At 34.7% G+C, this 13,904-nt stretch overlaps 1 protein-coding gene across 1 annotated transcript; it reads left to right on the top strand.

The window, feature by feature from the left end:
- The first annotated feature begins 8,354 nt into the window (after nucleotides 1-8,354).
- Nucleotides 8,355-12,090, top strand: LOC132296001 (receptor kinase-like protein Xa21). Its single transcript, XM_059794258.1, has 3 exons — nucleotides 8,355-9,381; nucleotides 9,973-10,791; nucleotides 11,735-12,090. Exons 1-3 carry the CDS (start codon nucleotides 8,355-8,357, stop codon nucleotides 12,088-12,090), a joined length of 2,202 nt encoding a protein of 733 aa, XP_059650241.1.
- Nucleotides 12,091-13,904: the final 1,814 nt, after the last annotated feature.

Here is a 13,904-nt window from a genome sequence, read left to right as displayed (position 1 = left end):
TTGGTACCTTCGATTATTTCTGGCTCGATCACAATAAAACATTTGTTTGACAAAAATAATAATTTAATAAATAAATATATAATAAATCATTTTGTCTAAAATCATACGAAGGCCTTCGAATTTACTTTGTGATCAACCATAATCAATACAAAATAAATACAAGTAGCAATGATGCAAATATTGAAAATATAACCCTCTAACTTTTAATTACATAACTACCCGAAGTGTCGGTCTAAGGATCCCGATGAATCCGCCGAACAAATCAAAGTAATTATTAATTAATAAAAGAGTCTATACTTTTCTCATGCTTAAGAGTCAAATGCCATGACGGTGATAGGGAGTAATTGCATACGACGGCTCTCGCAATCTATCTCAACCTAACGCGGATCCAGTTCAAGTCTTAATTAATTATGAGTCCATCCATAATTACCGACTATGAACAATTTATAATTACTATTTATATATCATGCATTGATTGCCATCACATACATATATATAAATATTTCTTGTAATTACATGGACACTATCAATTTCATAGTGAATCGAAATATAATACATTGAATTCACCAATTGTATAAAATATAAATATTTCAGAAACGTCAGGAACATATGTCAATTAATCCAAACAGGAATTTGCTATGCCAGGGCATATAAATCCCAACAGCTCCCACTTGCCCTCATAGCCAATTCAAATTGCACCTAACTCCAATGTTATCCAGATGATGACACCTTTGATAATGGATCAACAAAGTTGTGTTCCAATGCAATGTTCTAGCTACAAGTACATTTTCTTGCCGGATAATATCATGTAGAACATGATACTTCCTATCAGTGTATTTTGTTCATCTATGGAACCTTGGGTCATTGGTTTGGACTACTTCTGCACTATTGTCGCAATATAGCTCGATAGGCAGGCTAGTATGCTCCACAACCTCTAAATCAGTGAGATCAAACCAATAGGCTTATATTGCCACCTTTAAGGCTGCAATATATTCCACCTGCAGGTTTGAGTCAACAGTTGAAATCTGCTTGACAATCTACCAACTGATTTCCCTTCCATTAAGTGAACATACACTAAGTCATGAACCTTATAGTATCTACTTCTGATTGAAAATCAGAACTAGCATACCTGACTAGGACCATATCATCACATCCATAAATGAGTATGATATCATTGATTCTCCTTAGGTACTTAATGATATTTTTCACAATAAACCAGTTGTCAAGTCCAGTATTGGACTGATCTCTACTGACTATCCCTACTATGTAGCGGATGTCTTGTTTGGTATAGACCATGGCATATATGAAACTCTCATATGCCGAAACATATTGTTCCAGTCTCATTTGCTCAATCTCCTCTGCTAGTCTTGAAAAACTACTTACTAGAGAGAGCAATCCATATCAATAAAGCAAGAACTCATTCTTTGAGTTATGCATACCAAACCTGGTCAAAACTTTATTAATGTAGGATTATTAAGATAAGCCTATTTTCCTTTTAACCTGATCTTGCAAAAGCTTGATCCTAGGAATATAGCTTACATCTTGAAAATCCTTCATTTAAAAGTAATTGAACAACTACCTTTTAATTGATGACAAAACTTCCACGTCATTATAAATGAGTAGGATGTCATTAATATATAGAATTAAGAAAAATAATGACATTCCCTTGTACACTCATGATTTATTCACTAAGAAATCTTCTAGTATCTTTTTGTAGATTAACTTGCCTTCCATAGGAATCACCCTACTAGAAAGTTCTACAAGATCCCAGAATTTATTAGAATACATAGATTCCAACTCTGATTTCATAGTAACTCACCAAAACGATCTGTATCCACATCGGTTCACGCTTCCGTGTAGCTTACTGGGTCTAACTCATGTTTAACAGGGATGTCCATAATGGTCTCACCTAAAAACATGATTCTGTCAAATTGAATGATAATCCTCCCACTACATCATTGTACCGATGCAAGAATCTGTGTAGTAGATAATGCTAACGCATCAATAGGGAATTCATATATTATTCTCAATCTCTATAATAAATGTGTTCACATGTGGTACATCTGGTACTTATACCAAATTCTCTAACATTATGCTACTAGGTATGTGATTCATAATATGATTCTCATATAGATAAACAGTGAGTGAAAACAATCAACTTTTATCTTTGAGATCATAAAATAATCCATCCTAGTGACATTTAGAGTAGCTATCAAATCTAGCATACCTATGATCTGATTCCAACTTACTTGTCCATATCAAACGCACATGTGCAAGACTACCCCATATGTGCATATGATTCAAACTAATATTTAGTCAAAAACACAGCTCAACGGTATCCTTGAGACAGACTAAGATGGAATGCAGTTCATAATGCGCATCGATGTCATTAACGCTAAACTCTTAAATGAAAGAGATAATGTGGCATGACTGATCATAGATCTAACCATGTTAAGTGGAATTCTGTTATTCCTATTTGACACCTAAATTAATTTAGCATCAATTGCGGAAAACTGGTACACAACACCCTCATTGACCATATAGTCTTTGCACTATCCCAAGAAATACTCAAATACTCAATCAGATCGAAGTGTCTTGATAAGTTTACCTAATCTGTGCTCCACATCAGTCTTGACCCTCTCGGAATATACCAAAAGTATAAGACTTGTGTCGCAACAGGTAAATTTATCCAAAACGTGAGTAATCTTGCTTGGATGTTCACAAGACCACACGTGTCCGTGTGTACCGACTCCCATTGTCCTTTATGTCTATTTCATCTGGCTGATTAAGCCCTTAGAGTTATCTATCCTTCAAAACAGGGTTCACAAGTTTGGTTTAGGTTCCTCTGCCTCACTAGGTAATAAACCTTCTTTGACCAATCTTTGAATCTCATTTTGATTGATAACAACCCAAAAATAGACATTAAAAATACAATGAGTCAGGAATAACAAATTTTCTCTTAACATTCAATCTAGAAGATGCAACATTAGTTTCTACATCTTGCAAATCTTAAGAGTTTGTGATTATAGTATATTAACCATCTTTCAATGCACCAGAAGCAATCGCATATCTATTCAATTTTATAAAACCAGTTTTAGAAAATAACAACACAGTTTTTATAAACCACAAGTGAAACAAAAATTAGATAGCGTCTAACCTCTGTGCATAAAGATAATAATCTAATACTAATATCCTTATACTCTCTAATTTCAGATGTAATACTCCCACTGACTTAGCTACAACCTTGACATCAGGTCAAGTTCAAATATATTCCATATCATCGAGGCTTCTAGATTCTTGAAATCCTTGCAATGAATTGCAAACATGTTTAGTGGCTCCAAAATCTATTCATCAGGAATTAATAGATACAACCATATAACATGGCTCAATGATTAAATATATATTTTCCTATGCCACGTCATTGCTTAGACAGTTTGTCCTTTAGTGTCTTAGTTAGCGACAAAAGAAACAGTTTTCTTTACTGTCAACATACACTGCCTTATTCCCTTTAACCTTTTGGATACCCATGTTTTGTGCTAGCCTAATCCTATTATCATCCTTCTTCTTTGCTTTGCCCTTCCATTTGGGCCTAGAAGAAGATGGTATAGACTAGGTTAGATTGATAGGAACGCCTATACTTTTGATTATCCCTTCATTTGTTACCAATTCTATAAGAATATCAGCAAGTGTGAAATCAAACTGATTCCTTATTTAGTTCACTCTAACAGAGTCGAACGAGTTTGGTAACAAGGCTATAATCATGTCAACTTGAAACTTACCACCCAAGTCAGCCCTATTGATCTCCAGCTAATTTTAAATAATAAATAATCATTTTCCAAAATTTGATTTCATATTGGAGTTCCTTAGGCTATCTTAATGCTATTCAAGTCTGTCATCGTACTTTGGCATACTCTCTATCTAATCTCACCAAAACATCTTATTGACATTTAACATGATGCTTGAAGAAAATAAAATAATGTAAATGTTAGCTTTGGAGCGTATTCGAGGTAAACTCTAGAATATTGCACCAATTCATCTCATTTGCCTTATTTCACTTATTCAAAGCATTAATGTTCTCTTGGGTATCTTAAAGTAAAATGATTAGGTTTTAGGAGTAGTAAATACATTTGTACCACCACGTTGTGAATAAAATATCTAAATTCCTTTTCTAGTCATTATAAATGAAGTCCACATACATTGAAATTAGCAAGCAGATAAAATGGATTAGACATAATCAGTCTGAATATAAATGCATTCATACAATATGCAAGGTGAATTATTAATAATGTCATGCATAGTTAAAATTAAAATGAGCTTGTTAACCACATAATACAATAAATCTCAATCGAACAAGAGATCATTATCATTATTGGTGAACAATCCCTTTTAATTAATGCGGGTCCCTCAACTCTGTAGCATAATAAATCAACCAATCAATATGTCAATAACTTATCCTGTTGGAGGAGTTCATTATTACTATTATTGAGATTCATTTGTTATTAGGCGAGCACTTCCATTAAAATAATAATATGTGGGTCCCTTAACCACTGCATGAAAAATCGAATAACCAATACGCCAATAATTTATTCGGTTGGCGAAGTTCATTATTGCTATTGGCGGGCAAATCCCATCATCTCCATATCTCTTAAGACAATGCCTTGTCTATATATATGAAATAATTCCCGATTATGTTTAGCCTTTCTAAAATCACCTAGTGTAGACCACTCCGTTGGGGAGCTAACACTATTGATTTTAGATTGAGTGTATAACGTTATTAATGCTCTAACGAAAAATAAAACATTAAATATATTGTCATTATAATCTAGACTCTTTAAATCATGCGTAGGACCTTATTTTTAAAGATCTAATTCTAATGAACATTTAATATTTTTATTTTCATGAGACAATCATTCTTGTAATATTAAGACTCTTCAAATCATGCGTGGGGCCTTATTTTTGAAGATCTAATTACAATGGTTTTAATAACGAAGGCCATGGGGCAATGTATAAAAATCCCCGCTCCCACTTAATTTTTAGTCATTAATAATTAGGGTTTTCAATTTACATGATATAATGCATGCAAACGTCTTGATTTTAATCCCATTAAATTTAGAAAATATTTGGACTTTAAATGATTCACTAATATTTAATTTGAAGCACACTTTAAAAATAATTTACAAAAATAATTTTGCGTTTCCCAATAGGTGCCCTCAAATTAATTAGTAATCAAATCTAATTAATTTTCATAACTTAATTAATATAAATCAAGCCATTTAAATAAATATCATGGATCCAATGCATGAATAATAATTAATTAACAATTATATATTCCATGCATTTCATACATCGCATAAATAAATAAATGACAGATAAAACAAATAAAATGGCCAATGGAATCAGCTTTTAACATTTCACTACTCTAAGTATTACGGGAAGATCATCCATCGGCTTGCAAACACCCATATAAGGCTGGTACGCACCGGGAGAAGCGAAACGGCGGTCCGAATGCGCTTGAATGGTCTTACACGCACCAACACGCGCTTACCACGCGCCATCCAACCTCTTCACGCGCCTGGACGCGTCTCTAGAGGTCTCCAGCGCGTGCCACGCGCTCCTACGCGCCTGCACGCGCTGGGAGAATGCTGAAGCGCGTGCCACGCGCTCTCACGCGCTGGCAATTCGCATACGCGCGTGCCCGCGCGTTCGGGCACGCGCGTATGCGAATTGCCAGCGCGTTCCACGCGCGGGCACGCGCGTATGCGAATTGCCAGCGCGTTCCACGCGCTGGCACGCGCCATGCGCGCTGCTGTGGTTCCGGCGCGTGTCATGCACGCGCCTTGCTACTGCTGGTGCATGGGGCAACTTCCAGCCGCACTGCACTGGATCTTTGCCTCGCTGAACTTTGATCCGACGGTTGCTGGTGCGCGCGCATGTATACCGCACCACACCGGATCATCCGTCCACCTTCCGGAGCTGTCCCTTACCGCCGGTCATACTCCGGTCGCCGGAAAATCGCCGAAAAATCCAGAAAAATTAATAAAAATTTCCAGAAATTAAATTAGGCCTAAAAAAATTCCAGAAAAATTCTGGAAAATTGCTAAAAAATCCCAGAAAATTCCTGAAGCCTAATTTAACCCTCTTGGACCTTCTTGAAGCTTCATAGCATCCTTTGATGAATATTACATGACTTTAAAAATATTTACAACTTGAAATACAATGGGAAAAATAAATTACATCATTGAACTTTCAAACGGCTAAATCAAAGCCTTAATTACATTCATCCAAAGATAAAATTACATTCAATATTCCTATAAGCTTCATCCATGGCCCAACCATACATCATCATTCATTCACAATTATTCATACATCATCATGTATATATCAACATATTAAATCATACATCAACATACATCAATAAAAATATATATGAATATAATTTTGGATCCATGAATGATGATTTTCATAAAATCATGATCTCTAGTAATGAATCAAACCATGCTCTGATACCACTGTTGGGAAACGTGCTAGTTTTAAAAACTTTTCGAGGGATTTAAATTCATAGATCTTGATTCATTACATAGAGACAAGTTTCATGCAAAAATAAAACATGATGTATCATTCAATTAAAAGATTGAATACTTACATCAAGGTTTGAGTAAACCTTAGATCTCTCCTCTAAAGTGAATGTTCTCACTTATTGTAGATCCCTTAGCAAGATGCATTCTCCTTGGATCTCCATCTTCTTGGTAATTGTTTTGCCTTTAGGAATCACTCATATGCCCCCATGAATGACCTTGGAAAACTAGGCTTGTGGGAGCCTCCATTAGATGAGAACATAAACCCTAATTTTCTAGAGAGAGAAAATTTATTCCTTTTTTCTTCTCATCAAAATCACCCCTAAAATATACATAGACCATGTATATTTATAGGCAACATAAAGGTAAAGAAAGGAAACAACTAATCCTTTTCAATCTCTAATTCACATGTCTCAAATCTAATATGATTCCAATATCAAGTTGGGTTATGAGTGAGAATCCATTGGGTCTATTATTTTATTGGCTACAATGAATTAATGATTGGCTCGGTCCATGGACCCAATTAAATTAATTCATAAATTAATTTCTACTCCACTAAAAGAAATTAATTGAACTCCAATTAAATAATAAATAACCTCTAAGTCAATGTTGCACTTTGACCCCTCTATGCATAATTAGTTATCGGATAAATAATGCCATCAATCCGACTACTTAATTAATATATTTATTTTGGTCCCTTTGATTATTTCTGGCTCGATCACAATAAAACATTTGTTTGACAAAAATAATAATTTAATAAATAAATATATAATAAATCATTTTGTCTAAAATCATACGAAGGCCTTCGAATTTACTTTGTGATCAACCATAATCAATACAAAATAAATACAAGTAGCAATGATGCAAATATTGAAAATATAACCCTCTAACTATTAATTACATAATTACCCGAAGTGTCGGTCTAAGGATCCCGAAGAATCCGCCGAACAAATCAAAGTAATTATTAATTAATAAAAGAGTCTATACTTTTCTCATGCTTAAGAGTCAAATGCCATAACGGTGATAGGGAGTAATTGCATACGACGGCTCTCGCAATCTATCTCAACCTAACGCGGATCCAGTTCAAGTCTTAATTAATTATGAGTCCATCCATAATTACCGACTATGAACAATTTATAATTACTATTTATATATCATGCATTGATTGTCATCACATACATATATATAAATATTTCTTGTAATTACATGGACACTATCAATTTCATAGTGAATCGAAATATAATATATTGAATTCACCAATTGTATAAAACATAAATATTTCAGAAACGTCAGGAACATATGTCAATTAATCCAAACAGGAATTTGCTATGCCAGGGCATATAAATCCCAACAGGTAATACCCTTGTTGATGGCTGTGTCTTTAAGCAGCAACTTCACAGATGAATCTGCTCTTATAGCCATCAAATCTCATATCACTTCCGACTCCAATAACATCATAGCAAGCAACTGGTCAGAAGGAACCTCCTTTTGCAGTTGGGTCGACGTCTCTTGCAGCACTAGGCGCCAAAGAGTGACGGCCTTGAATCTTCCAAACATGGGTCTTGGAGGTACCATTCCCAAAGAAATTGGCAACCTCTCATTCCTTAATTTTCTCAACATCAGTATTAACAAATTCCATGGCAATCTCCCTCGTGAATTGGGCCATTTCGTCGGCTGAAATCATTAGATTTGAGTTCCAATGAAATCTCTGGGGACTTGCCTACAAATTTGGGGTTCTTAATCAAGCTACAAGTCCTGAGTCTGTATCACAATCATCTCATGGGATCTATTCCCCGAGAGATAGGTTTTCTTCATAGTTTACAGATACTAGACATCGGCAACAATTTTATCTCAGGAGTCATTCCGTCCACCATATTCAATATCTTCTCCTTGCGGGCGATTTTGCTGAATAATAACAGCCTAGATGGGACCCTACCAATGGAAATGTGCAACAATCGTCTAAAGTTGCAAGTGTTGGATCTTTCAAGGAATCAGTTAAGTGGTCAACTGCCAACCAGCTTACACAAATGTACCCAACTTCAAGCTCTATGGATGTCAATCAATGATTTCACAGGAAGCATGCCTATGGGGATCAGCAACTTAACCAAGCTCAAAGAGTTAGCACTCTGCAGAAATAAGATGACAGGTAAGATTCCACCTTCGGTTGTTAATATGTCCAACTTAGAGGGCATCGACATTGGTGATAACAATATCCACGGCAGTATTCCTCAGGAATTAGGACAACTATTGAATTTGATTTTTTTATCCACGGCAATTAACAACCTTGGTGGTGCACCACCACACTCAATTTTCAACATCTCTACATTGGAAACCCTTTCCCTCTCTAGGAATCATTTTTTTGGGAATCTTCCGTCAACTATAGGCCTTTGGCTTCCAAATCTAAAGTATTTTTACCTTCCTGAGAACCGATTCAGTGGACCAATTCCTTGCCCTATCTCAAATGCCTCAAAACTAACTGATATCCATCTAAATGAAAACTTTTTCAACGGTAGTCTACCCATGACTCTTGGGAATTTACAGCACCTTCAGGATCTCAGGCTTCCATTTAATAACTTGACCAATGATCAGTCTGTCCCTGAAATAGATTTTCTTTCTTCATTGACCAATTGCAAGCTTTTGAAGGTTCTAGTCATAGAAGGTAATCCCCTGAATGGCATTCTTCCAAAGTTCTGGGGAAATTTGTCTATTTCACTACAACAATTTTATGCAGATTCTAGTGGCATCAGAGGCATGATTCCTAGTGAAATTGGTAATTTGAGCAACTTAGTGTTATTGGAGTTGGGAGGTAATGACTTGACAGGATCAGTTCCTAATACACTCGGGCAGCTAAACAAAATCCAAGTTTTGGGAATATCCGAAAATCTAATACAGGGGTTGATACCCAACTTTTTTTGCAATTTGACAAACTTAGGTGCGTTGTATTTGCAAAGAAATAAGTTTTCTGGCCCAATCCCAAACTGTTTAGGACTAGTAACTTCATTACGAATCCTCTATTTAGGCTCCAATGCATTGACTTCAAAAATCCCACCAACTTTGTGGAGCCTTGAGGATGTCATTACTCTGGACTTATCCTCCAATATTCTTACCGGCTCTCTACCTCCAGAAATTGGCAATTTGAAACACATTAGACATTTGTATCTATCAGAAAATCAGTTCACAGGTGAACTTCCAAGCACCATTAGGCAACTCTAGAGCTTGGAATCCTTAGATCTATGTCAGAATAGATTACAAGGCCCCATACCCTTGTCATTTTCTAATTTGATAAGCTTGAAATCCTTGAACCTCTCTCGGAATGATCTTTCTAGTGTCATCCCCAAGTCGTTGGAGAAACTTTCAGATCTTAAATATTTGAATGTTTCTTTCAATAGACTAATAGGAGAAATCCCCACTGGAGGACCTTTTGCCAACTTCACCCCCGAGTCTTTCAGCCAAAATGATGCATTGTGCGGAGCACCTCAATTCCATGTCAAAGCATGTAAAAGTCACAGAAAATCAGGGAGGATTCAGATTGTCCTAAAATTAATTGTACCATCGGTTGTTTCATTAGTGTTAGTTGGAGTAGCTCTTTTAATTTGGTGGCTACAATTCCGAAACAAAAATAAGCAAATTCCGATTCAAGTTGATCCACCAATTAGCATAACACATAGAAGAATTTCATATCATGAGATTCTTTATGCAACAAACCATTTTAGTGAAGGCAATTTGATTGGGAAGGGAAGCATTGGCACAGTATACAAAGGGACATTCTCTGATGGGATGATAGCTGCTGTAAAGGTCTTTGATTTGGAGTTGCAAAGAGCATTCACTAGTTTTGATGCAGAGTGTGAAGTAATTCGCAACATTCGCCACCGAAATCTTGTCAAGATAATTAGCAGTTGCTCGAACCTCGATTTCAAAGCCTTGGTGCTTGAATACATGCCTAAGGGAAACCTTGAGAATTGGCTTTATTCTCACAACTACTTCTTGAATATTGTTGAAAGATTAGGCATTATGATAGATGTGGCATCTGCCTTGGAGTATCTGCATCGTGGTTCTTCAACCTCTGTTGTGCATTGTGATCTAAAGCCGAGCAACATCCTATTAGATGAAGACATGGTCGCGCATGTAACTGACTTCGGCATAGCAAAGCTCTTGGTAGAGAACAAGTCAATAACACACACAAAGACCTTGGGCACCATTGGGTATATGGCACCAGGTAAACTTAATTCATTTTCTAATGATATGCTACAACACAATCGTTTAAATATTTTAGCTCTATATATAAATCTCCTGATATATGAAAAAAAAAAAAAAAAAATAAAATAAAAAATAAAAAATAAAAAAACACCATGAAGAGCATATAAACATTTGTGTTTCAGTGTTTTTATTCTGTTTGCATATGTCATAAATAATACTTCATCTATTGTGAGTCACAGTTCTCAAAGCACCCAACTATTATGGGATGAAGGGAATAATAATAAGATAATAACTACTATACATATTAACTAATTCATTTTTCGTTTAATAGTATATATATAAACATTTGCGTTTATAAAATAGACGTTGAGAAAAAGAAAAAAAAAAATTGAATATTCAAAATTTAATTAGGATTGAATATTCAAAATTTAATTAGGACTTATTATGAAAGGAATGGTGATACGCAGGCCGAAGAATTGCAGTAAAAATTATTTTCCTTATGGAAGAAAAAAGAAAATAAAAAGAAAAAAGAATATGAAAAAGACCAATGATTTTTGCCCTGTTGGACCTAAATAATAAGACTTCTAAATTTCTAATTTCTCAACGTCTATGTTATAAACCTTCTCTTAGTGGTTACTTAAATCCACACATCCAAATATGTAGATCAATTCAATAATAAGAAGAAAAAAAACCACGAAGAGCATAAATATAAACAATTGCTTTTCAATGTGTTTATTCTGTTTGCTTATGCTAACTTGTCATAAATAATAATAATAAGATAAGATCCTTAGGAAGAAGAAGAAGAATATATGCCAAAATAATATGGAACTACTATACATATTAACTTGTTCATTTGTTGTCGGGGGTAAGCATCTCCATGTATTTTGCTTATCGTTCCTTTCTTCTCTGTACATAATGTGTTTTTGTCTTTGTTGAGTTGATAATGAGTAGTGATGTTGCAGAGTACGGGTCAGCAGGAATAGTGTCCATTGTTGGTGATGTATATAGTTATGGAATCCTACAATTAAAAACATTTACAAGAAAGAAACCGACCGATGATCTATTCGTGGGAGAAGTGAGCTTGAAGAGTTGGGTATCTGAGTCTTTTCCGAGTGCAGTGATGGATGTTGTTGATGCTAATTTAGTAAGTGGAGAGGAAGAAAATTTTACTGCCTTACAAAAAATTTTGCCATCTATCTTCAAATTGGCTCTAGAATGCACATCACAGTTACCTGAGGAGAGGATTAACATGGATGATGCCCTAGTTAGGCTCAAGAAGTTCAAAACCATAGTTCTTGAAAATTTAATGGGGTCTTGAATAAAGTGTGTCTGCAAGTAGTTCTAATTTCTTCTTTAATTATGAATTGGAGGAAGTAATGTCTTATAGTATAATATATCATGTTATGAAGAAGTTGGTCATACATGATCGTTGTAACTTCAAAAAATATAATTTTTTTCCAAGCAATTAACTAAATAGTTTATGAATAATTGTTTTGCAATATCTTAGAAAATTTTAGCTTGTTCTACTTGCATCCATCTAACTATTATCTTTCATATAGAACATATAAATTTTTTTTTCTTTCTCGTTTATCCAAATTTGAATCAGAACCTTAACTCATCACATAAAATGTCATGAGAGTTGTTAATTCTAGTATTAAAATCAGCCTTTAACTGATATGTAAAGGAGAAAATATTGGGTGTCCAGTCATGCTACACCATTGGCAATGCCCATTCGATAAAAACGCACGCTGTCATCTTCTTGTCGGCACTTTTACACGAGGGACAAACATTTCTACATGTAGGACAGATCTGTTTTCAACCAAATGTAGGCTAAACAGCCTTAGTGGATGTTTGTCCTTGTTTACCCATGAAATTTGTCCCAACTACTATACAAAATTATTGACAAAATGCTGATATGACATTTTCACATAAGATACGTTACTAATGATATAATATGCCTAGTGTACCCAATATTTTCTGGACCTATCATCTAAATTTTGTTGTAAATATGATTTGGTCATGATACCAAGTTAGCGTAACATCCTATATTATATTTGTATTTATTAATGACATAATTTGATATAGATAACAACTGATCATATTGAGTGGTTCTAGATAGTTGATTTTTCTATTGAACCATATCCTATGAGACAATAATTAATTAAATCAACTTGATAAATGTAATTACACAAAAATAATTTCAATTACTTCTCATCGTACAAGTCTTATCTTTGTTTTTATCCTTCACGCAATTTATTTCTTGTATAAAAAATGGAAGTTCCAGTGTTTTCCTATGAAAAAAGTCACATGGATATCTTTCCATTAGAGGCTAAATTTTTACAATTTTTGAGATCGAGAATTCAGAAGTTCAAACCACCCAAAAAAAAAAATAAAAAATAATAATAATAATAATAATATCTAGGGCTATGATTTCGAATATAATTAAAAAGTAAACTGGCATCGTTATACTTGGTTAATTTAGTGTTTAGTTTAGTTTAGTTTTCTGTGAATAAATTTCTATTGAAGATGTTAAGGGCATTGTGCCTAAAGAAACAACAAAATGTGAGAGATTGGAAAAGGGTTATTGCTTTCACACACCCAACAAAATGTGAGAGATTACACAAGAGCAACTCCACCGGATTCTTCAATTTTTAAGTGGGGCATTCAAATGGCTAGTTTTAACATGAAGAACCACTCCAACTGATATGTCAAATGCCTAGTTGTCATTTGGCATATGATCAAAATATGTTAAATTTGATATACAACTTTTTCATATGTGAAATGAATCATTCTTTTAATGTATAAGTCCCACATATTATTAAAACTTGCCTGGGAAAAAACTTCGACGTTGAATAAAACTTAGGATAAAGTGCAGCAACACTCGATTTGCCAAACAGACACACAAATACAAGCTACCTATTTCTTTTTTTTTTTTTTATTAATAACACCATCTCACACAATAAAAGGACAAAGACACTGCATTACCCTTTGCTATATAATTAACAAATATAACCCTTTTTATTAACTCAAATACTCCTTTTATCTCTTCACTTTCTTCTCTTTCGCCTCTCAAACCCTTTACCCATACACCCAGCCCCCAGCCCCCCACACACATACCCACAGCCGCAGCCG

This window comes from Cornus florida, unplaced genomic scaffold (genome assembly GCF_030987335.1).
Source record: "Cornus florida cultivar Cherokee Brave unplaced genomic scaffold, ASM3098733v1 CherokeeBrave_3.0.0_Hap2_Chr02, whole genome shotgun sequence".
Classification (NCBI taxonomy): domain Eukaryota; kingdom Viridiplantae; phylum Streptophyta; class Magnoliopsida; order Cornales; family Cornaceae; genus Cornus; species Cornus florida.
The sequence above is the reverse complement of the archived record's forward strand: the minus strand, read 5'-3'. Positions and strand labels throughout refer to the sequence as shown.